The 26,315-nt window shown below is 36.7% G+C and overlaps 2 protein-coding genes across 4 annotated transcripts in view; one reads left to right on the forward strand and one right to left on the reverse strand.

The window, feature by feature from the left end:
- Window positions 1–26,315, forward strand: part of ANGEL1 (angel homolog 1) — a 122,585-nt gene that overhangs the window by 35,341 nt on the left and 60,929 nt on the right. The gene's annotated exons all lie outside the window — the stretch shown is intronic.
- LRRC74A (leucine rich repeat containing 74A) overlaps window positions 253–26,315 on the reverse strand; it is a 56,529-nt gene continuing 30,466 nt past the window's right edge. For both annotated transcript variants that reach the window (XM_056810629.1, XM_056810628.1), the window contains 3 exons: window positions 8,448–8,555; window positions 5,718–5,803; window positions 253–438 (listed from right to left, as the gene is read on the reverse strand). In XM_056810629.1, the coding sequence (XP_056666607.1) occupies window positions 390–438; window positions 5,718–5,803; window positions 8,448–8,555 (243 nt within the window). In that variant the 3' untranslated portion in view covers window positions 253–389. The remainder of the gene's footprint in view (window positions 439–5,717; window positions 5,804–8,447; window positions 8,556–26,315) is intronic.

Genomic DNA, 26,315 nt, shown 5'->3' on the forward strand with positions numbered 1-26,315 from the left:
ACGCGTCTCCCAAGATCACACAGCTAATGAGTGGCAGAGCTGGGACTAGATTCTATCTCCCAGTTTCCATTCTAATTATTTTCTCTCTGCCCTACAGAACCTCATGGCTATTTGAGTTGTGCCATCTTTTCTCTTAAACTTCTCAGAAAATCAACCCAGGTTATGATCTCCTTAGATCTCTCTAAAACCCTCTTGTCTTTACTCCTGAGACTGTCCACAGCTGGTGAGGTGCAAATCGCCAGCAGCCCAAACTTAAAATGATATCATGTTTTATTTCTTAGTTCCAAGATCTCATCTTTTCATTGGCCTGACTCAGAGGTTGTCCAGAAGGTTTTAGTGTTCCTCGTTTCTTTGGTTTCCTGCTTCCTCTTAGTTTCTCCTCTTCGGTATTAAGTCGATTGTTTTGGGGGCCCTGGCTTGTGCATATCTTCTAATGTGCTGTTTTAAAAGGAAAAAAATAATAGCGATTTGTGGGTGCCTCCAAAGTAATTGTGTGATGACAATTTAACAGATAATGATTCTACGTAATCATGCTGTTCTTTCATAAAGTGAATGATAGCAGAGTAACTCCTTGAGGTAACTGTTAAGATAGAGGCATTGTAGATACTTATCCTGAAAACAAACAAGTACATAGTTCTTACTGAGGATACAAAGAAAATGTAGAAATGAAGAAACATTTCAAGTTGTTATCTTCATAATTAGGGTTGTCCCAGCTGCAGAGAGATGCCCTTGGGATACTTTAATAGACTATGAACTTTTTGAGGGCAGGGACTGGTTTATTTTTTTGTCTACATCCCCAACACTCTGCATGTAGGTGTTAATAAATTTTGTTTGTGTTTGACTTTTAGATACCTCTTATATCACAAAGATTTCTCTCCTAATATGTATCCAATAATATAGAATATATGCTATATCATATATGAGTATATGCTATATTATCATAATATAGCTATATAATATATCATAATAATATGTGACATATGGTATATAATATATACTACATAATTCAATATTATACTAATATATTATAGGAGAAATAATTATAATTAAAGACAGAATATATTTATATAATATGTCATATCATTAAATATTCTAAGTGTAATATATAAACATGTAATATAATATGACATAGATTATGTTATAATGATTATAGTATATAGTCTATAACAATAATTATAGCATAAATATATCTGATAATGTATAATATAATTATTATAACAAAATGATATAATTATAACAATATATAATGTTACACACACAAATATAGAGACAGAGAGAGAGATAAAGACAGAACTGAGCAAGAAAGTGAGAGAGGGAGGGAGTTAATTTTCTCCCAATAATGATTATTATATAAAGGTTATAATAATGGTCTAGGCCAAGGCCTCTACTGTTATAATAAATAAGATTACCTCAGGCTTATCCAAATTATAAACCTAAAATTTATACATTTTATGGTTTAAATTATAAATTAATTTATATAATCCTTTTTTTTAAAGTGGGTTACAGTTATAAGCACTTTTAATCCTCACATCTCTGACAGGATCCTTTAATTTTCCCATTCTAGCCATGATTTTCCAAATGTGGGGGCTCCCTCTAACAGTGAAGATGTTGGTCTAACTGTAATTTACTAGATAAGTCTTAAAGAGAGTTTCACGAGACCCAGAGAAATTCAATAACTTTGCTTTGGTCATAAAGTTAGTTAATGTCAAAGGAGAGATTTATCCCTCTAAATCTAGCATTGGCTTCATTACAATCTGTTGATAATGGTTTCTTATCACTTTTTATACCACCTTAGCCCCTGCTCTGTCTGGTACTGAGCTAGGATCTGAGCTGGGATCTGAGGATGCCAAGAAAGGCTCGGAATCCCTTCTTCTGAGGAGCTTACTATCCACATGAAAATAAGTGGCATGATCGGACTTTGTTGAAAGTCAGAAGGCATCTTCTGCTAACCTCTTGCTTCCCTTTAGAGGCAACATGGGTCAGAGTTAAGGGTCCTGGCTTTGGTGTCAAAAAAACCAAGGGTCTAAATATCAGCTTGGTGAAGATAATGATAGCAGCTAACATTTAGGTAGCACTTGCCATGTTCCAGGCTCTCTGCTGAGTGTTTTAAAAATATTTCCTCACAACCTGGGAGATAAGTGCTATTATTATCCCCATTTTATACTTGAGGGAAGTGAGGCAAACAGATGGCAAGTGATTTGTCCTGGGTCACATAACAATAATAATGAACATTTATTTAGTGTTAACCATATGTCAGGTGCTTTACACTAAATTATCTCATCTGATCCTCACAAAAACTTCGGAAGGTAGGTTCTATCCCCACCCCCCTTTTGTAATTGAGGAAACTGAAACCAACAAAGTTTAAATAACTGGTCCAAGGTCAAACAGCTAGTAAGTGTCTGTGATCGTATTTGAACCCAGATCTTCCCGACTCCAGGACCCATAGTCTACCTAGGCAACACTTGGCTACCTCTGTCTTTGCCTCTACCATTTAATATTGTGAGTTTTAAAATATGGGGGGGGGGGACCTGATGACTGTATCCCCCAGCATGCCCCAGGGGTCCCTCTCCCCCTACTTCCTGGAGTGGGATTGGTCTTGAATGGACCAATCCCGTGCTGGGGCAGGGGCCGCGCCCCCTACTTCCAGCTATATAAGGATCAATCCTGAGCCAAGGAAAAAACCTTTGCTGCTGTTGCTGCTGCTGCTTCTTTCTTCTTCTTCTTCTTTCTTCTTCTTTCTTCTTCTTCTTCTTCTTCTTCTTCTTCTTCTTCTTCTTCTTCTTCTTCTTCTTCTTCTTCTTCTTCTTCTTCTTCTTCTTCTTCTTCTTCTTCTTCTTCTTCTTTCTTCTTCTTCTCCTTCTTCTCCTTCTTCTTCTTCTTCTTCTCCTTTCTTCTTCTTCTTCTTCTTCTTCTTCTTCTTCTTCTTCTTCTTCTTCTTCTTCTTCTTCTTCTTCTTCTTCTTCTTCTTCTTCTTCTTCTTCTTCTTCTTCTTCTTCTTCTTCTTCTTCTTCTTCTTCTTCTTCTTCCTTCTTCTTCTTTCTCCTTCTCCTTCTCCTTCTCCTCCTCCTCCTCCTCCTCCTCCTCCTCCTCCTCCTCCTCCTCCTCCTCCTCCTCCTTCTCCTTCTCCTTCTTCTTCTTCTTCTTTTCTTCTTCTTCTTCTTCTTCTTCTTTCTTCTTCTTCTTCTTCTTCTTCTTCTTCTTCTTCTTCTTCTTCTTCTTCTTCTTCTTCTTCTTCTTCTTCTTCTTCTTCTTCTTCTTCTTCTTCTTCTTCTTCTTCTTCTTCTTTCTCCTCCTCCTCCTCCTCCTCCTCCTCCTTCTCCTTCTCCTTCTCCTTCTCCTTCTCCTTCTCCTTCTCCTTCTCCTTCTCCTTCTCCTTCTCCTTCTCCTTCTCCTTCTTCTTCTTCTTCTTCTTCTTCTTCTTCTTCTTCTTCTTCTTCTTCTTCTTCTTCTTCTTCTTCTTCTTCTTCTTCTTCTTCTCTTCTTCTTCTTCTTCTTCTTCTTCTTCTTCTTCTTCTTCTTTTCTTCTCCTTTTCTTTTCTTCTTCTTTTCTTCTCTTCTCTTCTTCTTCTTCTTCTTCTTCTTCTTCTTCTTCTTCTTCTTCTTCTTCTTCTTCTTCTTCTTCTTCTTCTTCTTCTTCTTCTTCTTCTTCTTCTTCTTCTTCTTCTTCTTCTTCTTCTTCTTCATAAAGTTTTAGTTTGACCAGAGAAAGACTTTGTTTTCCTTTCTTCAAGATCTATGTGACTTTGAGCAATTCTCTTAATTTCTCTGGGGCTCAGGTTTTCATGAGTAAAACAAAAGGGTTGGATTAGGTGGCTTTTCAGGTCCTTTTCTGTTGTAAATTTATGATCTTGGGATCCCAGGGTTGTTAGCACTGAGGTAGGGCAGTTTCCCTACATTAGTGAGGAAATTTGGTGAGAGAAGGAAAAGGATAAAGGCAATTCCAAGAAAGGGGGAAATATGAGGGATCTGGAGAAACATACTAAGAACAATAAAGGAGCAGCACCTAGGTGGCTCAGTGGATAGAAAGGCAGGACTGGAGACTAGGTAGGGTTTCCTTCAAATCTAGCCTCAGACACTTCCTAGCTGGGTGATCCTGGGCAAGTCACTTAACCCAATTGCCTAGCCCTTACCACTCTTCTGCTTTGGAACTGAAACTTAGTATTAATTTTAAGACAGAAGGTAAGAGGGTTTTTTTGTTTTCGTTTTTGTTTTTAAGAAAGGTCAAAAGATTATCTTTTAGGCTAAGGTGTCTAGTTAAATGTTAACAACTGACTATCCAAAAAGACAACTTTTAAATTTAATTAAACAAACCTTAAGCTCTGTAGTGAGCAATTTCTCCATCACTTTCCTAAAGTCTAGACAATCAACAAAACAATCAACTCTGGTACAAACCAGAGTTTTTTTTTTTTTCTGATTTCTGAGATGTAAATGCTTACACTGAAAACTGAACAATCCATTTTGGTAAGTGCTAGTTCAAGCACATCCCTGACTCTGGAAGGATGCTTCTGGATCCTTGGTACCCTTGGACATATGTAGTAAATTGTGCTAAGGCAAGTGATGTACTGGGTACATTACCTGGCCTTGTGTAAGAGGGTAACCAGATTTTTATTGTGGCAAAATAACAAGGAAAATACTAATAACAATCATATTTATATAGTGTTTTAAGGTTTATCAAATGCTTTCCCCCCACAATTAACCTGTGAATTAGGAAGTATATATATAATTCCCATTTTATAAATTCTTGAGGCAACATTGTGCATTTGGTGGATAGAGATCTGACTTCAAGGTCAGGAAGATTAGTCTTTTTTAAAAAACCCTTATCTTCTTAGAATCCATACTAAGTATCAGTTCCAAGGCAGAAGAGCAGTAAGGGCTAGGCAATTGAGGTTAAGTGACTCGTCCAACTGGGAAGTGTCTGGGTTAGATTTGAACTGACATATCCAAGGGTACTGGGGATCCAGAAGCATCCTTTAAGAGGCAGGGATGTGCTTGAGATAGCACTTACCTGAATGAATTGTTCAGTTTTCAGTGTAAGCATTTATATCCATCTCCCATTTCTATACCTGACTATCCTTTGAGTCACCTAACTGCCCCCTTTCAGACAGTTCAATAAATTGCAGGACAGTTTCCAGTCCTCCTCAATAGGACCTCTTTAAAAAAATTCTCCTTCTTTAGTTGTCAAGCACAAGAATAATATATTTTTGAATCCATTTCTTTATTTTTTTAAAAACAAATTTGAAAAACCATCAAGCCTTTATTTTTCTCCTTTCACTTTCCTTAAAGAAAACTGAAGGAATTATAGGTCAGACCCTCACCTCTTTAAAAAACCCCACAAATGGGGAACCCAAGTCTCAGGTTTCCTGAGGTAAAATAATTTCTTCACTTGTCACCCTGTTGTTAATGGACAGAGTGGACAATGGACCCTGAAACAGTGCTAGTTCTCTACCATTCATGGGATAGACAGTCATACATGCTACCAGGGACCTTGGAAAAGTAAGCTAGATGCTGCAGAATGGGTGGAACTGATATTCCCAGGAAATGGAGTTGAGTTCTCAGTTCTCTTAATTCTGATGAATCATGGCAGATTCTTTTGGGTGGAAACAAGGAATTCCATATAGCAAGCAGTCAGAAATGGACAAAGAAAGATTCCAGGCACATACCGTGTCACCCAAAGATCTCACTACCATAATAAGTAACAGTAAAGGATTAGGGCTCACCTGTAGTCTATTATCCCTGTTTCATACGGATCCAGTTTCTTGACTAATTCTCTGATTTGTGGTCTGTTCAAATGGACTTTGTTTTGCTACAGAAGTGGAAGAAAGAAGAAAAAAACCAGTGTTAACTGATTCCTCTGTAAACACCCTGTGTCTCATCTCAGAGTCATATCTCAGGATTTTCTTGATTGAAATGGGAATAAAAATCTTGGAAGCTACTGAAATAGGGGACTAAAAAGCAAACCTCAACATGGAATTGAGGATCAAGAACTCTCATTTCCTGTGTATAAAGGCCCACGGTAGAGCAGGGAAGGGGAAGGATTCAGAGGGATCAAGTGGGTGAATCTACAGTAAGCAAAATTCTGGGGAAGGCCAAGTTTATGTTCCATGCCCCTCTCCTGTCTCTTTTTCAGAGTCCTTTGATATCTTTTTCTTTCCTTGCAAAGAAGGAATCTCTTAGGAGAGAAGTCTACTCCAGCTATTCCTTTCCTGCCTTCTCCTATCTGTTCTCTCTACCTTTACATCACCAGCAAGACTCACTTTCCTTTTGGGCTGTGCTTTACCTGATCAAATATCACTTGTATTTTAATAATATTTTCTCTACTTTGATTCAAAGAAGTTAGTAATGAAGAAATTTCAGGCACTAAGGCAAGGCTATTGGGGTGTGTGTGTGTGTGTTCACATATACTACATTTTTGTGGTTCATTCATTTTTCAGTTGTGTCTGGTATTTTGTGATCCCATTTGGAATTATCTTGGCAAAGATACTGGAGTGGTTTACCATTTCCTTCTCTAGCTCATCTTATAAATGAGGAAACTGAGGCAAACAAGGTTAAATGACTTCCTCAGAATCACACAGTTACACATGAGGCCAGATTTGAACTCGGGAAGATGAGTCTTCCTGACTTCAGCCCTGTACTCTATCTACTGCACCACTTGCATATATATACATACACACATATGGATGTGTATATATACACATGTAAACTATGTGTAAATTTATATAGATAGTGTAGATAGGTATATGTATATATATACACAAATATATGTAGGGCTTTGTCCTTTATAGAGCTATTTACCATTCTACTATGAGATTTATGTAAATGAATAATGTTTGGCTTTAACTTATACACCACATAAATATATAAATGAATACATTTTAATATATGTGACAAATATATGCATCGGTGTACATACACACATGTGTACATGTATGTATACAAATCTAGAGACACTTGGAAGCATGCCTGTGTGCATGTATATATTTCATATACATACATACACATATGTAGCATCCCAAATGTTTCAGTGTTAATTATAAAAGATCTAATTGAGAAACTTCAGTTTGAATTCACTGTTTTCTGCCTCTGTATAACTGTATACTCTCTGCATGTAATTCTATAAGATAATTAGTACTTTAATAAGCTCTAATCATAAAATATTTCATAGCAAATAATTCTAATTATTAATTGATTAACTGTGTGAGAATCAATAATCAAGCATTATGGTATACTTAAATTTAATAATTAAATTCCCTGTAGATATCTTTGCCAAGGGAGTTTGTGTGTGCCTTAGCATCCTGTAATGTACCTGTGAGTTTCCAAGGACTTGAAATCATACTATCTCATTTACTCTGACTCACTTTGGCTCTCCTTACTATCACCATATATGGGATGGAGGACTATGCAATGTGCCCTATAGAAAAGAGATCCGACAAGATCTGACTTTCTTGCTCCAAGGGAAGACCCAACCCCAGACCTCATTGTCAATATGGCGCCCAGCCTCCGAGGGAAGATGACTTTCACAAAAAAGACCTCCTTGGGTCTTACTGAATTTGGGTCATCAGGCTCATGTAAAAATACCATTTCAGTTCAAAGGCTTTATGAGGGAGATCTGTAGACCACTGATTTATGTAAAACTGGTTCACAATGAATTCCATTTTGCTCAGATTACTCCAAGTATTTTTTTTACATCATACACACAGACACACACAGGAACACATGCTGAGGCATATATACACACACACTACATATATATGTACATGTGTATATGTGTATGTATATACACACATATAGGTGTATACATGGACTTTGTGACACTATGCACACATATACACATAAGTATTATATATGTATATATATTTACACTACTATATGCACACATTGAGGCATATGCATACATATATACACACATGTGAATAGAAGGAGATGTTTGGGACATTATATACATGTATGTATATATGATTTGTATACATGCATGTTACATGCTATCTCTATGACTACAATCTATGTATCTGTATATGGCTCCAAATATCTCAGTGCAACTTTAAGCTATACACTGCACACCTATACACATCCAGGCTGCTTTTCTACTGATTCTCTAGTTGCTTATTTCTCTTAAGTGTAAGCCAAATGGTTCTCCTGGTAGGATGCAGTTCCTCTTTCGTTATCCCTCTAGTGTGAATTGGTTCTGCTGCCCTGAATCTAGATGAAATATTGAGGAGAATCCAGAAGATCAAGAAATAGGAAGCTCCTGACAGAGGTTTGGTTGCCCAGTCCAGACAACTGAAGTGGAGGGAAAATTCTTCCAGGATGTTGGTTGATAATAAAACATTTGGGATCTCTGAGGGCTCTCCAGTGATGTGACCTGGCGTTTCTTGGATTAGAATCCCAGGAAGAAACACAGAGACATACAGACACAGACATAGACTTCTGTAGCTATTGGGGAACCTCACTATTGTCAAGGCTTTCCGGAATTCTGCCACAGGCATCTTCGATGTTCCAAGATGATTTATGGACTTGAAGAATTCAAGCATGTTGGTTTTGTTCTTTTCCACATAAGCCTGCGAGAAGCAAGAGAGACCACTAATGACAATGTGACTATCTTAGACCTGTGCCAACAGACTACAGCCTATTCTGACTTTTGGATTTCTGAGTGACAGATACAGACAATGATTTTTTTTTAAACCCTTACCTTCCATCTTGGAATCAATGCTGTGTATTGGCTCCAAGGCAGAAGAGTGGTAAGGGCTAAGGCAATGGGGGTCAAGTGACTTGCCCAGGGTCACACAGCTGGGAAGTGTCTGAGGCCATATTTGAACAGACAGTGATTTTGATGCATCTAAAAGGCTCCCCTGAGATGGTACGCTTCTGTGTTCCTCAATAAAGTGACCAACAATCATGTAGTAGGGGAAGGACTGAAAACTCTAAGGATTTAGATCAGGGGTCCCCAAACTTTTTACACAGGGGGACAGATCACTGTCCCTCAGACCATTGGAGGGCCAGACTATAAAAGAAACTATGAACAAATCTGTATACCACTGTCCAGGATAGCAAAGGCTACAGTGCTGGCTGTGATGGACCTGTCACACCTTGCACAGGCCCCTCACTGCCACCACTATACCAGGCAGCAGTATATACAGTGCGGAATTCCCTCCCCCAGATCACCACTCACCATGCTGATGTCTTCCATTGTGCAGCCACATAATCCTTTGTATGGCACCTCGTTCTCCTTCAGTTACTCTCAGAACAAGGCACCATGCAAAGGATTACATCACCGGAAGTAGTACTGTATGTGAGTGATGCCACACTTTGTAGTGCTGCCACATACAGTACTCCTCTCACTGACCACCAATGAAAGAGGTGCCCCTTCTGGAAGTGAGGTGGGTGCCAGATAAATGGCCTTGGGAGGCCGCATGTGGCCCATGGGCTGTAGTTTGGGGATCCCTGATCTAGGTTCTAGTCCCAGCTCTAACATTAATTAATTAGCTGTGGGTCTTTACTTCTTTACTTTTTTTTAACCTTACTTTTACATTTTAATTTAGTTTTGTCATTTCTAAAATGAAAGGATTGGTCTCAATTACCCTAGAGGTGTCTTCTACCTTTAAAAGTTCTGTGCTATTATGATTCCATCAAGGGTTTATGTATATCTAGGACTATCCTAGGGACTATAAAAAGATATAAAGGAAAGATAATAAGAGTAATATAATATAAAATAATATTATATGTAAAATATAATTATTATATATTATTAATATAAATCACTTTATAGTATATATAAAATATAATTATTACTTAAAATATAATGATAATTAAAATAATATTTACACAGAACTTGGGATTTACATAGTGAATTACATACACTGTCTCATTGAACCTCACAACAACTCTGTGGAATAGGTGATGTTAACATCCCCATTTTTTAGGAAAGGAAACTGAAACTCAAAGAGTTCTTTGCCCAGGGTGGCATAGCTGTGATAGGTGGCATAGGTGAATTATGAATCCATGTCTCCCTTATTCCCAGCTCAGTGCTACAGATTGCTTATAGGCTAATTAGAGATAAGTATATGCAAATGAAATAATCACCCTAGAGAGTATATGTATATAATACACAACACATATGCATTTATACATATGTATATGCATGTGCACATATATGTGTATATGAGGAGAGAGACAAAGAGACAGAGAGAGAGGGAGAGACACAGACAGATAAACAGAGTCAGAGAGATTGTTGCTGGCCAATATAATTAATAAAAACACAAATAGTGAACGGTAGCAGAGGCCTACGGTCCTGACAGTTTTTCCTGAGTGTAGTGTTCTTGGCTCTAGGTTTCTTATGGAAGCTGAGCTTCCTTCTCACAGCTCCCACACCAATCCTGTGGGGTATTGTTGGGAATAGGTTCTGAAATGGGTTTTGGGGGACCCCAAACTAACAATCAGGGATTTAACAGTAATTAAAATTAAAAGGATTAAAAAAATATCAGAGTCAGCTGCACCAGGAAAAAAAATATACCAAAAAGTGAGCTTAATTGTAGTCTGGGGGCTTCTGTCGTAGGCCTTTCTGGGTTGGGGGATTACAGCCCCCAGCAATGTACTAAAATAATTTTCAAAAGCATTATTTCTTTCTACATAAAGCATTAAATGTGAAGTATAGACAAGCTCAACGGAAATTAGGTAAGGGAGAAATCAAAGTTTTGTGAATTAAGTGGGGCTTGAGCTGGCCATTGAAGGATAGCTCAAATAATAGGGAAGCTTCTCCAAACTGGGGAACATTTATCCTGAGCTTTAGATTCCTTGGAACACAAGTGGGTATATCATTGCCAGATCTAAATTCCAATCTATGAATAGATCCAAGGGAATGAAGAGACACTGACATCTTTTTTTTTTTTAATAACAAAGTAACGGAATGAACCTGCAAGCGCATGCCAATCCCAACCCAAGAATGTTGTTTGTTGCTGATTAAAGTACTTAATAATTAATACCTGGAGTTCTTTTGCATGTAAAATCTTTATCAGATTGCTTACTGTCTCGGGGAGAGAATTTGGAGCTCAAAAAAAATTTTAAATGAATGTTAAGAATTGTTTTGACATGTAATTGGTGGGGGGACAGGAATAAAATACTTTAAAAAACACCCAGGGTCTTAGAGGAAGGAACTTTTAGGGATTGCCTATTCTTACTCTCTTTCCAATTCACAAAGGAGGAAACTGAAGCCTAGAGCCCAAATGAGGTCTGTATTGCTAATAGGTTACTGAGCCAAAGTTCAAATCTGAATTCTTTGACTCCCAAGTCCAACATTTCTCCCGCTAGACCCGATTGCTCTGCACACGGTATTTTGGGGAGGACTTGTAAAGCCCAGTCTCACTCCAGTCACAGCCACCTGCGCTCATAGATGGAATATCCCATTTATATTTGGCTTTGGATTGTCTTCTATAGCTCTTCTCTGAAAACAAGTTAACTTCTGAAGTATATTTTGTTGAGGCTGATACGCAGACCCTTTGTAATTCCCTTTATGTGTAGGAATTAGTGGGTGGGCTACAACCATGGCTAAGCAGGAATGATCCACTCATGGTAAAATTTACCATATTGCTTGCATCGAACCACAAAGTTTATAATGTACAAGTGGATAATTACATTGGAAGCAACTTCAGCCTTTGTGTTTGGTATTTGTCTTTTGTATTTAAGGCAGCAAAATATTTAGATATTGCAGTGGGTTTGCAATCAGTAATTCATTTTCATGAGTTCAAATCTAGCCTCAGACACTTAGGCTGTGTGACCCTGGGCAAATGACTTAACCATGTTTGCCTCAATTCCTCATCTGGAAAATGGGCTGGAAAAGGAAATGGCAAACTACTTCAGTATCTTTGCTAAGAAAACTCCAAAATGGGGTCACAAGAAGTTTGACATGACTGAAAAGACCCAATGACAACATTAAAGGGTGCATAGCTTAGCAGTTAATGTCAGACCTGGAATCAGGAAGCTCTGGGTCCAAATCCCTCTGACATTTATGAGCTGTGGGACTATGCACAAGTAACTTATCATCTCCGAGCCTCAGTTTCCTCCTCAGTAAAACGTCCCTTCAGTGAAATGCCTTATGAGATTATTGTGAGGTTCCAGTGACATAATGTATATAAAGTGCTTTTCACACTTTAGAGTTTAAGTCTTTAAGTCCCAATTAAAACCCCACCTGCTACAGGAAGCCTTTCCCAAACCCTCATCATTCTAGTGTTTTCCCTCTATAAATTAGTCCCTATTTATATTGTTTCTAGCTTGTTTGTGTATATTTCTTAGCATGTTTCCTTCCTTGTTATATTTTGTGAGTGACTTGAGGGCATAATAAATAAATAAATATCAATTATTACTTTAAAATTTTATAGGAACATTCTAGTCCATGTAATGATTATAAATGAAGGAATGAATGAATAAAGCATTTAATAGGCACTTACTATGAAAGCACTGTGCTAAGTATGGGGAGGGGGAAATGCAAAAGCAAGACATTCCCTGCTCTCAAGGAGTTCACATTCTAATGAGAGAGAGAGTAGATATGGAAGGTTTCAGCCTCAAGCCATATGGGAAGGTCTTATGGTGCAGTGGCAAAATAGATGTTAACAGTTTTTGTTTAATGTTATTTTCACCGGTTAAATAATATTAATTTCCGGTTTGAATTATTTGGCAGTGTCAAGAATTGTCCCTAACTGGCAGAAAGAAATGTATGGTGGTAGTAAATGATTCCCAAATAATTTTCAACAGCAGATTGTGGACCTCTAGTAGACAGTAAATGTCTAGCATCAGGGGGAATGAAGAATCATAGAAAGAAAGGAGTAATGAAACCAAAGCTAACAAAGGAATATGTCTAAACAGAAAAGAATGAGAGAAGGAAAGGGGAAAAAGCAAATAGAAAAAGGGGGCTTATCTGGCAATTTATCAGTTGGCACAATTATCTCTCATTAGTACAATGATAACAAGTTCCTAAGGATTATATGAGGTATCGTAAGATATTGAATTACCTTTTACTGTAAAACAAGATGACATTGTAAGTACAAAAAAGTGCATTTTGTTCCAATTTGAAAATTGCGAATCCAACAATTTATTCATAATGACAGTTGATTTACTTGAGTATGTCATTCTATAATGCCATATTAAGAAGTTCTATCTTTCATATGTAAAGGGCCAAGATGTCCCTTTTCTCTAAGACAGAAGGATCTCCTCCAAAATACTTATAAATGCCTTTCACTCTAATAACCTATGAGGAGTCTCGTTTCCTAGGCCTAAAAAGTCTGAAGGATGGTAAGGATCTTTAGTCTGAAGGATCATGGAAATCGCCACATAGTTTTTGGACCATTTTAGGTTTTTAGCACATGGGTTTCGGTTGTAGCATGGGTGCTATACATTCAATTTAATTCAATAAACATTTGTTTAACTGTGGGAAAAGTGATGAAGTGTATAGAGAGCCAAGTAAACCCGTGTTCTGATGTATATTAGCTATGTAACCCCTGGGTAAGTCACTTAAACTCTAGCAACTAAGACCTAAATTGCAGATTCCGGGTAGAGGGAGTTGTTCCACTTGAGAGTTCCTTGTACAAGTGAAATCACAATTTCTATCTCGGGGGCAAATACTAGGCTAGGTCTTGAGGATACAATGGCAAACACACACATGATAAAGAAACAAAATGAGTAATATATATATATGTATATATATATATAGACAGCTATGGATATAAATATATAGGGGAATAAAATATAGAGTCCCTGCCCTAGAAGAGTTTACATTCTGTTGAGCTGATACAATTGGCACAATGAAAAGTAAATAAAAATACATACAAGGTAATTTCAAGATCAATTAAGCACTAACAATTGAGGGAAGATGCAAGGTCTCTTGTACTGGGAACCTAAACTCTGCTTTGAAGGAATGCAGGAATTCTAAGGGCAGAAGTGAAGAGGGTCCGGGGAACAGACTGTACAAAGGCAGAGGAACAAGAGATTACACGCATGTGCCTGGAACAGCTGCTAAGCCTATTTGCCTGGAATAAAGAAGGTATGAAGGAGAATACTATGAAATAAGACAAGATGGGTAGGTGGGAGATGGATTACGAGAGGCTAAAGATTTTCTCTTTTTATCTTAGAGACACCAAGGAACCAGAGAAGATTTTAGAGTATAGAGAATGAGAATTTAAGTGGCTACTGTGTGCTAGGCATTACAAATATTATTTCCTGTGAGCCTCACAATAATGAATCAATCAGTATTTGCCACTTATTATGTACTAAGCACCAATGATACCCCAAAATAAAAGCAAAAGACAGTCCCTACCTTTGAGGAGATTATAATCGAATGGGAGAAATTACCCAAATATTTTTGCAAAACAAATCTGTGCAAACTCTATCCAGGATAAATAGGAAATAATTAACTGAGGGAAGGCGCTAGATTTAAGAAGAATTAGGGAAGAGTTCCTGTAGGACATGGGATTTTAGTTGGAAAGGTAACTGAGATCAGTGGTTGGAGTTCCAGGCATGGAGGAGAGCTAGAGAAATGTCCAGAGATGGGAGGTGGAGGGTCTTGTTTGTGGAATAGCCAGGAGGTCAGTGTCACAGAATCAGGATACTTGCTGGGGAGTAAAGTATAAGAAGATTGGAAAAGTAGGAGGGCTTTGGGTTTATGAAGGGCTTTGAACACCCAACAGAACATTTTGTATTTAATTCTGGGGGCAAAAGAGAGCCAGTGGAATTTATTGAGTAATATGTTTCGGCTTGTGCTTTAGAAAATCACTTTAATGTTCCTTGTAAGACAGATAATTATATTATATTATATTATATTATATTATATTATATTATATTATATTATATTATATTATATTATATTATATTATATTATATTATATTATATTATATTATATTATATTATATTATATTATATTATATTATATTATATTAATTATATTACATTACATTACATTACATTACATTACATTACATTATATTATATTATATTATATTATATTATATTATATTAATTATATTATATTATATTTATTATATTATTATCTTCATTTTATAGTTGAAGAAACTGAGGCAGATAGAGATTATTAAAGATTTGTCTGAGGTCACATAGCTAAGTGTCAGACTGGATTTGGACTCAAGTCTTCCTTACTCCAGATTCAGTGCTCTATCCATTGTGCCACCTATTTTCCTCTAGAAGTAGAGTAACATGGACAGATATGTGTTTTAGGAATCCCAATTTGGAAGTTGTATGGAGGATGAAGGGCAAAACAGAAAACAGGGATGCCAGTAAAAAAAGGGGAAGGGAATAAGCATTTTTTAAAACCTTTACCTTCTGTCTTAGAGTCAATATTAGTATTGGTTCCAAAGCAGAAGAGCAGTAAGGGCTAGGCAACTGCAGTTAAGTGACTTGCCCAGGGTCACACTGCCAGAAAGTGTATGAGGTCAGATTTGAACCCAGGTCCTCCTGAGTCCAGGCCTGGCACTCAATCTATTGAGTCACCTAGATGCCCCAGTAAGCTGTTATGTGCCAGGCCCTATGCTTAGCATTTACAAATATTATCTTATTTGATCTTCACAACAATCCTGGGAGACAGAGGCAATTATCTCCATTTTATAGCTGTGGAAACTGAGGCAGTTAATTAATTAATTAAACAAAGGTTTAATTGACTTGCCTGGGTTGAATAGCTAGTAAGTATCTGAGCCAGATTTGAACTCAGGAAGACAATTCACTGTCAGGTAGACCTGAGTTCAAATCTGCTTTCTAGATGTGTGACCCTAGATATGTAACTCTATTTCCATTTGTTTCCATTTCCTCATCTGTAAAATGAGGATAATAATAATAATAATAATAATACCTCCCAGAGTTGTTGTGAGGATCAAATGGGACAATATTTTTAAAATGCTTAGCACAGTGCCTGGCACATTTTCATGGTTTAGTCATTTTTCAGTCATTTCTGATCCTTCGTGTCTCCTTATGAGTTTGTTTGTTTGTTTTTGTCAAAGATAGAGCACATTTCCTTCGCCAGGCTGGCACATAGTAGGTGCTTAACAAAAGCTTGTTCTCTTTCCTCTTCTCCTTTTCTAAAATCAGTCAGGAGCTCTCATTTCTAGGCTTGACTCTCAAAGCACTGAGCCACCTACATGCCCCCTTTCTCCTTTTTCCTACTACCTGTGAGAGGATGGATTTTCTTTATATATCTCAATCAGAACAACACACTGTAACTGCCTGAATGTAGTTGCAGATATAAGGATGAGTTCTGTTAAGCTAGACATTAAGAGGATTTGCAAAAATATAAAACAATGCCACTCTTTTCACTAATTTTTGTTGTTGTGGAAAATATAATTTTTGTAAAATATCTTAGACTAACATGAAAGGGACTTATAGTTGTTATTTTTAAATGAATTAAGTCATTTTAAGACACATTCTAGCTTTAATTTCTAAGATAAAACTCACATAAACAAAGGTTCTTTGGGTTACTCAATAATCTTTAAGAGTATGAGGAGGTCTTGAGATCAAAAGTTTGAGAACCTAAATGGTCAGTCAGAAGACATGGGTTCAAATCTTGGCCCTGCCTTTAATCATCTTTGTGACTTTGAAATATTTTTTTAGCTCTATAGGTATTCTCATTTCCTCATCTATAAATTAGGAGGATTAGACTAGATGGGTTTTAATGCCTCTTCTGGCCCTAAGTTCTATGATGCATTGATCCCTTCATCTCTTTCCTTTTTTTTAAACCCTTACCTTCTGTCTTAGAATTGATACTAAGTATTCATTCCAAGGAAAAAGAGCAGTAAGAGATAAGCAATTGGGGTTAAGCAACTCACTCAGCATCACAGCCAGAAAATCTCTGTGGCCAAATTTGAATCCAGGACCTCTTGTCTCTAGGATCTATCCACTGAGCCACCAAGCAATCTCCCTGCCCTTTACATTTTAATCTGACTCTGGCCACACTCAGGAATTTTGCAGGATCAGAAGACCATAAGTTTGACATCACCACCAGATGAATCTTAAAATCCTCTCTTAATTCATCTCTCCCCTGCTAAAAATAAAAATGAAACTTGAAGGACCCTAGATAGTCTCATGATGACTTTTGAAGTTCTTAAAAATCCTCATTCTGAAATTGATGAGGGCAATTACAAAGACTTGTCATCTTGGGGAGGCAGCCTAAGTCCTCTGAGGAAGGCCTTATAAGCAGAGGCTCACTTGTGCTGGAAAGCTGATAAAACAAAGCCACAACACAGAGATACCTCAGAGAGGGGAAGAAAAATAAACATGGTTCTGTTGATTGCCTTTCATAGGCTAGCCTGCCTGAATCACATTTTTATCTGGGAAGCCTCTGGTAAATCAATAAAGTCACTCCCTTTCCCAAGCCAGGGAAGTTTCTCTGGATTGAAATAATTGTCTGAGAACAAGAAGCAAAAAGCTTCACTATAGGGGTCACTAAAAAGCCTCAGCTATTTCTCTTCCTTAAATTGTCTGAATATCTGCCCTAAATTTCCTATACCCACAATTACCTCTGGCCATGGTGCTGACTTTGGCATTCAAGGAGCTCCAAAATCTGGTTGTAAAATGCCTTTCTACTCTTTATTTCCTATAATTGCCCTGCACCATTGGCGCTACTGTAGCCCGTCCAAGTTACTCATTGGACTTCAGACGCATGGGACACATTTCTGATTTTTTGCCTTTGTTAATAGTTTCTCCTCCCTCTCCATATATTGGTTCTTGATTTCTTCTTAAAAACAAAACAAAGGAAAACAAAATAAAACTTCAGTCTTAGGTCCAGTGCAAAGAACACTAGATTTGAAGTCAGAGTTCCCATTTTTCAATCTTGGGTTTGTCATTAATTACCTTTGTAACATTGGGCATCATTTTCCTTCTCTTGGCCTGAAAAGTGCTGAGATTAGATTCAGAGGACCTGGGTTCAAATCTTAGCTTTCTTCTCTCCCCCCCCCCCCACCCCCACTTACTACCTGTGTCATCTTGGGCAAGATACTTCACTTTGCTGTGCCTCAGCTTCCAAATCTATAAAATGTGGTGTGTGTGGACTAGATCACCTTTAACGTCCTTTCTAATTCTATAATACTCTTAACTATTGTACTTTTGGCAGAATGAGGGGGACTGGATGATCTCTAAGATCTTTAATACTTGTAGATTCTATGACCTTACAATTCTAATTGAAATCTTCAAGACCATAAATTACAGGGGAGGTGTAGACCTGCATTGATAAGAGAAAATTTTTCATCCAGGAATTCCCTATAACAATGAAGTTTCAGGACCTGTATCTTTACTTAAAGGCAATTTTATCAATGATTAATCTTTTTCTTTTTTTAAAAAAAGATATGTTTCCCTTGAAGAAAACAAAACAATAGAGATGAATCTTTATAACTAGGAAAGAGTTAATTTGATAGCCAGTCCAATGGCTACAGCAAAAAAGCAAATCATTCTTAACGTCAGCATCTTACAGCAATTTCCAAGTTTTAGATCATGGTGGAACTGTATTGGGTCAAATATTTCTCTTTCACAATTGATCCCTCTTTTTATTTCCTGCCTCTGAGTCATAGGAACTTCTACATGCAGGGATTCCCAAGTTCATATTCTTAGCTTCTAGAATTAGTTGGGTTTTTTCCTTTTGTCTGGATGTTTATAATTGGCATTTTTCTCATGCCCCATTCATCTTGCTCAGCTTCTTGGGAGGGACAGCACAGAAGAAGCTCCAGGAAATCACAGAACTTTTATTATCAATCAATTTGCCCTTAGAACCTATCCCTTCTCTTAGTAAAGAAGGCTTAAAATGGGGAAGTATAGAGGCTAAGGTCCTAAATATAGTCCTAAGCAGCTAGATTCTTCTCCTTTGGGCCCCACTTTATTCCCTCCAGATTTTTGTAGCTAAGGCAATTCTAAACTCTTTAATTCTACTACTTTTAGAATCTTCCCCCCACTCTTACTCTTCCTAACATTGGTTTCCATCCTCTAATCATATAACGCTAGTACCTAAGAGAAGAAGTGTCTTCTTTTCCATTCTACTACAAGATGGAATATTATTCTAGCTCCTAGGATTTTTCATCTCTCTATCTTCCATTGGTCTCTTTCATCAATCAATAAACATTTGTTAAGTGTTTACTATGTGCCAAGTCCTATGCCAAGCACTGAGGATACAAAGAAAGGTAGAAGATACTCCCTGCTCTCAAGGAGTTTACAGTCTATGGAGGAGATATGAAAACAGCTATTTACAAGCAAACAATACACAAGTTTTTACTTTTCTGTTGTGGTTCTCTACTTTCGCCATAAACTCTATTATATATTCTTGATGCTGAGACCCAAACTAGAGAAATGTGGAGGTTCATGAGAGCAGTATAGAAGGTTTATATTTATCATCCTTGAAAGAGCTGATCTGCAATACCAGTTATTGCCAGTGGGTGTTGCCATCTGATATACAATAGGAATTCCTTACTTTAGCAATGATGTAAATCTGACATTCTGCATTGTTGAGCTCTGGCTTGGTATATACTCCAAAGGATTACCCATTCTAGCTATCTTTTAATTTGAAAATTTTCATTCCTCCACATTGAGAAAAATACAGTATAATTCTTGCCCACAGGCTTAACACGTCTATTGCTTCTTTGCCCATCACATGCCCTATCATTTTCAGCTGCCCTTGTCTCATCCAAAGGAAGAAAAGGGCTCATAGCCCATTAACCTTCCACTACATTCTGTAGGACAGTACCCTAGTGTTGAGTTTGCTTTCCATTGCTTAGTTCTGGAAACTGTGGCACGGATAGAGATGAGCCAATGACAAGAAAGAGCTCCAGGTAGAATGATCTTCTTTACCTGCCCTTGTATCTGGTCCTCATTGCTATTAGGGTAAATGTATGTGATGAGAGTCCAGCAGTAGGCTTCTTCCATTCATGAGTTAACGCAACGATCTTGGTTACAGTAGGACCTCATTTGATGCAACCTTTATGTTTCAAGACCCTTTGAGTAAGTTGAAAATCATGCATCATAGTGAACCCTTTTATTTAAGAAGTAATTCTTATATGAATGCACTGAGGCACTTTAAGACTTTCCTTAGACTTATCAGAGCTGCCAGCATCACTACTCTTGCCCTTTGGGGCCATTATTATTAACTAAAAAGTGTTAACTAAACAGATAAGCATTGCTCAGGCGTGGACATGATTTGTTTCAAATAAGAATTCTCTGGACAAAGACTGATATTGGAGCTAAAGTTTGGGCCAAAACTGTGTAAGTAATGACTCACATGAACACTTTTCAGAGAAAGAATGAGTGTGATTGGGTGAATGGCGGTGAGACTTTATTCTCCTTGGAAAAATGATGCAGATTTGTACATAATTAAAATCTTTTATTTTATATATTTTTTACCTTTTTTTTTCTATTGCAAATTGTGTATACCTGAATTAATTCATGTTGAGTTTGTGTAAAATGATATCCTACAGTATTGTTGTTTCCTACTTAGGGAAGAGAAGCATCATTGTGTACAGTGGACAGAGAGCTGGTCAGGGAAACCTCAGTTCAAGTCTTACACCTGACAGATAGTGGCTGTGTAATACTGGGAAGTCACTTAACCTGTTGGTTGCGCTCTAAGACTATAAACAGCAGAGAACACATCAACCTGTAACAGTAGAGGGAGTTTCTTTTTCCCTATACCAGTGAAACCACAGGTCCAATTTTACTCAGTCCTGTCCTATTTAGGACATCTCAGGGTGTGGAGGAACAAACACTGGACCAAAAGTCAGAAGATTCATGAGGCTAATATTGACTCTTCCATTTCTACAAGTATTTATAGAGCACTTACTATTTTTTATTTGTTTGTTTTAAAACCCCTACTTTAGAAGTGATATTTAGTATTGTTTCCAAGGCAGAAGAATAGTAAGGGCTAGGCAATTGGAGTTAAATGACTTGCCAGGATCACATAGCCTGGTAGTGTCTGAGGCTAGACTTGAATCCAGGACTTCCTATCTCTATGTCTGCTACTCAATCCACCAAGTCACTTAGCTGCCCTAGCACTTACTAAGTACCAGACGTACAAAGATGAAAATTGACACAGACTCTGTCATCAAGGAGTATAATATGAGTATTATAAGTATAGTATAAGGTAGAGAGTAAAGGAGAGTGGAGTCAATGAAAGTGCTTTAGCAAGATCTAAGGAGGGAAAGAACATTTTTAGCTAGAAGGATCAGGGACCAGGGAATGTTTCATGGAGAGCTTAATACATTCAGTTACTTTCTATACACAAATGACTTCCACATATACATATCATCCTTAATCGTTCTCTTGAACTCTAGTCCCATATGGACAATCAGTGACTGGACATTTCCACCTGAATTTCTCATTAACACCTCAAATTCAACACATCCAAAATAGAATTTGTCATCCTCCGCAAATCCACGTCTCTTCAAAATTTCCCTATTTCTGGTGAAATCGTCACCATCCTCTTAGTTACCCAGGTTCACAAGAGTGGGGTCATCCTTGAGTCTTCCTTCTCCTTCACTCTTCATAGCCAATCCGTTGCTAAGTCTTGTTAATTCTACATAGACAATCTTACAAACTGCTCCCTTCTCTTCACTTTCTCTCACATACACAGTGCTGCTACTCTAATTTAGGTTCCCACACCACCTCTCATTTGAATTATTGCAGCAATAATCTTGTACCTCTTCTCTCTTCTTCTAGTTTCAACCCTTTTTGACACATCCTTTACACAACTCTTCCTCAGTAACATATCTACCGTATCATTCCTCTGCCCAAAGATCTTCCTCTCATTTTCTATAGTTAAAAACAAATATTCTCAGCCTAATATTTAAGGCCCTTCAAAAATTAGCCCGACTCTTACCTTTTTACCCAGCCTTATCTCATACTATTCCTTTCATATATCCTACATGTATTTTTTCAAACTTGACTCACCATCTTTTACCTCCATGAATTAACATAAGTTATTCCCCAAACCTAGAAACCTCCTTTCAGAATCCTTGATTTCTGTCAAGAGTCAGTTCAAGGGCCACTGCCTCAGTAAAGCCTTACTGATTCTTCCCGTAATAGTGTTCTTTCTTTTAATTTACTTCATATTATAATTATTTAAATTATGTTATCTTCTCTATATACTGTAAACTCCTTAAGGGATAGAACTATGTTTTTTTTTTTCTTTTAAATAGATGTGGATTGCCTATTGTCTGCATGGAGTTAAGTAGACAAGTTGTAGTTTATCTACTGGGGGGGGTGTATATGAATACATATGCACATTTATGTACAGTCAGTTGTGTCCAACTCTTCCTGACTCCATTTGGGGTTTTCTTGGCAAAGAAATTGGAGTGGTTTGCTAATTCCTTTTCCAGCTCATTTTACAGATGAAGAAACTGAGGCAAACAGAGTTGAGTTACTTGCTTAGGGTCATAGGGCTAATAAGTGTCTGAAGTCAGATTTGAACTCAAGAAGAGGAATCTTCCTGACTCTAGGTCCAGCATTCTATCCATTGTGCCATCTAGCTGGCCATATATGTAGATATAGTATTCATATTAATATACATATGTATACACACATATGTATGTACATATGCACATATGTGCACAAGTATAGGCATTTATATGTGAATACTGGTCAGACATTGTCAATAAACAAGTTGGATTTAGAATTAAAGAGAAAGAAGGGAGGAAACTGGAATTTAAAAAAATCAGAACCTGCCATTTCATTGGCACAGGGAATGGTTAGTAAGGAATTCCATTCCACCAATGAAGACCAACACCTGCTCTGCAACTTAAGGTGCGCTAGGTTCTGGGCATATAAAGCCTTAGAAATACCGAGGGTCACAGAAGTTTTGACTAATTTTCTCAAGGTTACACAGTATTTATCAGAAACAGGATTTGAGCCTGGGATGAACTACTCCCAAGGACTGCTGTTTTTCTGGAATATTATGTCACTTTTCCAGGCAACTGGAGAATTGAAAAATTCTTTTAATTCCTCAGAGTTTCTCCATGAACCAAAGACCTATCTTCTTTCCCTTTTAAAAAACCCTTTTCATATGAGATTCTAAGGCTGAAGAGTGCAAAGGCTAAGCAGTGGGAATTAAGTGACTTGCCTGAAGTTACACAGCTAGGAAGTATCTGAGGTCAAATTTGAATCCAGAGCCTTCCACCTCCAGGTTTGACTCTCTATCCACTGAGCCACCTAGTCATGGCTATCTGACCAATCTTCTCTTAATACCAACATACTTCTAGTGTTATTTTAAGGACACAATACTATAGTCTTTGAAGAACTGAAATTGAGGATTGCCTAAAAGATAATCAAGATACACATGGGTTGTGCACAGACTGCAAAACATTGCAAATAAGAAGTTATGAAGGAAAGGGAGGCTAGGTAGCTCAGTGGATAGAGATCCCAGACCTGGAGATGAGAGGTACTGGGTTCCAATATGACCTCAGATACTTCCTAGCTGTATGACCCTGGGCAAGTCTCTTAACCCCAATTGCCTCGTCCCTACCACTCATCAGACTTGGAACTAATACTTAGAATTGATTCTAAGATGGAAGGCAAAGTTGTTTGTTTGTTTGTTTTAAAGAATTTATAAAGGAGAAATGATGTAAAGAACATTGCCAGTGGTGGTTTGGTACAATGGTGAAAGAAGGAAAAACCACTAATATAGCTCACTTGCTTCATTGGTATGTATCATTGTGATGCCAAGAGAAAAAAGGGAGAAGCCATAAATGATCTCTCAAAGAAAAAATTCCAGGACCAGATGGATTTTAAAATAAGTTCTACCAAACATTTAAAGAATAATTAATTTCTACTACTATAGGAGGACTTCATTTTATAGGAACTCCACACACATGAATTCAAATATATGCCACTAACAAATTAAAAAAAAATACATGAAATAAAAATTTTAATTATGTGCTAAATCCATACCATTTTCCCAAGCAGCATAAAGTCTGTGGTTTGCCCAGACATGCTTATTCTTACTCTGAGGAGCATTAATGTGAGTCAGTCTATTGTTTTGCTCCAAACATCAGCTCCTGCATCAGTCTTTGTCTAGAGTTCTCCCTTGTAACAAGTATTGCCTGCATCTGAGTGATGCTTTTTGTTGTTTCATTAATGTTATTTAGTGATTAATAATGGCCACAAAGTACAGGAGTAATGCTGGCAGCTCTGATAAACCTAAGAAAAGTCATAACGTGCCTAACGATGTTTGTATAAGAAAGACATTAAATAATGGGGTTTGCTATTATGCACAATTTTCAACTTATTTAAAGGGTCATATATTGTTACATAAAATCAGGATCTGCTGTATATAAATTGTTTAAAAAATAAAGAAAAGTAGAAGTTCTACCATAATCTTCCTGAGGCACAATAAAATTTTTTGAATAAAATATTAGAAAGGTGAGTACAGTAATATATCACAAAGATCATATACTATGACCAGGCTGGATCTATAAAAGAATCTATACCAGTCATAGAGAACTGGTTCAATATTATAAAAATTATAAATATATTTGATCATTTTAATAATAAAACAACAATAACCATATGATTATATCAATAGATTCAGAAAAGGCTTTTGATAAAATATACCACCCATTCATGTTAAAAATACTAAGATAGAATAAAAATAAATGAAACATTCCTTAAAAGGGCAAGTAGTTTCTATCCACAATTAAAAGACTATTATTTGTGATAAGAAAAAGCAAGAAGTCTTTCCAATAAGATCAGGGGCAAAACAAGGATGTCTATAAACACCATTACTATTCAATGTTATGCTAAGAATGCTAGCTGTAGCAATAAGAGAAGGAAAAAATGAAGTAGTAAGCACAGGAAATGAAGATAAAATTATCCCTTTGGTTTACTTACAGAAATGATGATTTACTTAAAGAATTCTAGAGAGTCAAATAAAAAACTAAATGAAACAAAACTTTTAACAGAATACAAAAACCATCCAAATATAACAACTCCAACAAAGCTTCAAGATATAAAAGAAACCCCATAATCATCAATAAGTTGATTGATCAATGATCAATGATCAATAAGTATACATTACCAATGAAAACCAGCAGAAAGAGATAGAAGGAAAAATTCTCTTTAAAATAATTACAAACAGTATAGAATATTAGGGAATCTACTAAGATACTCAGGAACTATATGAACATACAAAATCTTCTTTATACAAAAATACCTCTAAATGGTTGGAGAAATATTAGTTATACATGGATAAGCTGAGATAATATAATAAAAATGACAATACTACCTAAATTAATTTATTTATTAAGTGCTTCACAATCAAATTACCAACAGATTGCTTTATAGAGCTAAAAAAATTAGCAAAATTAAAGGAACAAAAGGTCAAGAATATCAAGGGAATTTTTTTTAATTGGGAAAGAAGAGAGTCTAGCAATTTCAGATCTTAAATTATACAATAAAACTGTAATCATCAAAACAGTTTGGAAGTGGGTAAGAAACAATAAATAGAGTCTGATTCGGGGATCAGATTTGGTATATAATATACAGAAGCAAACATGCATAGGAACCCAGTATTTGATAAATCCAAAGATCTCACCCACTGGGGCAAAACTTGGTATTCAACAAAAACTGTTTGGAAAACTTGAAAGCAGCCTGGAAGAAATTAGATATAGACCAATATCTTCATGACTTACTAGGATGAGCTCCAAAATGTTACATGATTTATACATAAAACATGAATTTATGAAAAAATTAGAGAAGCATAGAAGAAATTAATCCATTGCATCTATGAAAAGGGAAAAACTCATGACTAAATCAGAGATGCAGAGGTTTATAGGAGGTAAAATTGACAATTCTTATTATAAAAATTAAAAATCTTAAAAATTTTATATTTAGAATTGTCTACCTTAAATTAGAAGAGAATCAGAAATTTAAAAAATTTTCAGTATCAAGTTTCTCTGATAAAAGTTGCATTTCCTTTTTAAAAAATTAATTAAGAATATTTCTCCATGGTTACATGATTCATGTTTTTTCCCTTCCCCCATTCTGGATTTGACAAGCAATTCTACTGGGTTATACATGTATCATTGTTCAAAACCCATTTCCATATTATTATTTGCAATAGAGTGATCATTTAAAGCCAAAATTCCCAATCATATACCCATTGAACCATGTAATCAATCACATAGTTTTTTTCTGCATTTCTAATCCCACAGTTTTTTCTCTATTCTTTCTCACAAGTCCCTCAGAATTGTCCTGGATCATTGCATTGCTACTAGCAAAGAAGTCCATTACATTTGATTGTGCCACAGTGTTTCACTTTCTGTGTACAATGTTCTCCTGGTTCTGCTCCTTTCACTCTGTATCAATT

Source organism: Monodelphis domestica, chromosome 1 (genome assembly GCF_027887165.1).
Source record: "Monodelphis domestica isolate mMonDom1 chromosome 1, mMonDom1.pri, whole genome shotgun sequence".
Taxonomy (NCBI): Eukaryota; Metazoa; Chordata; class Mammalia; order Didelphimorphia; family Didelphidae; genus Monodelphis; species Monodelphis domestica.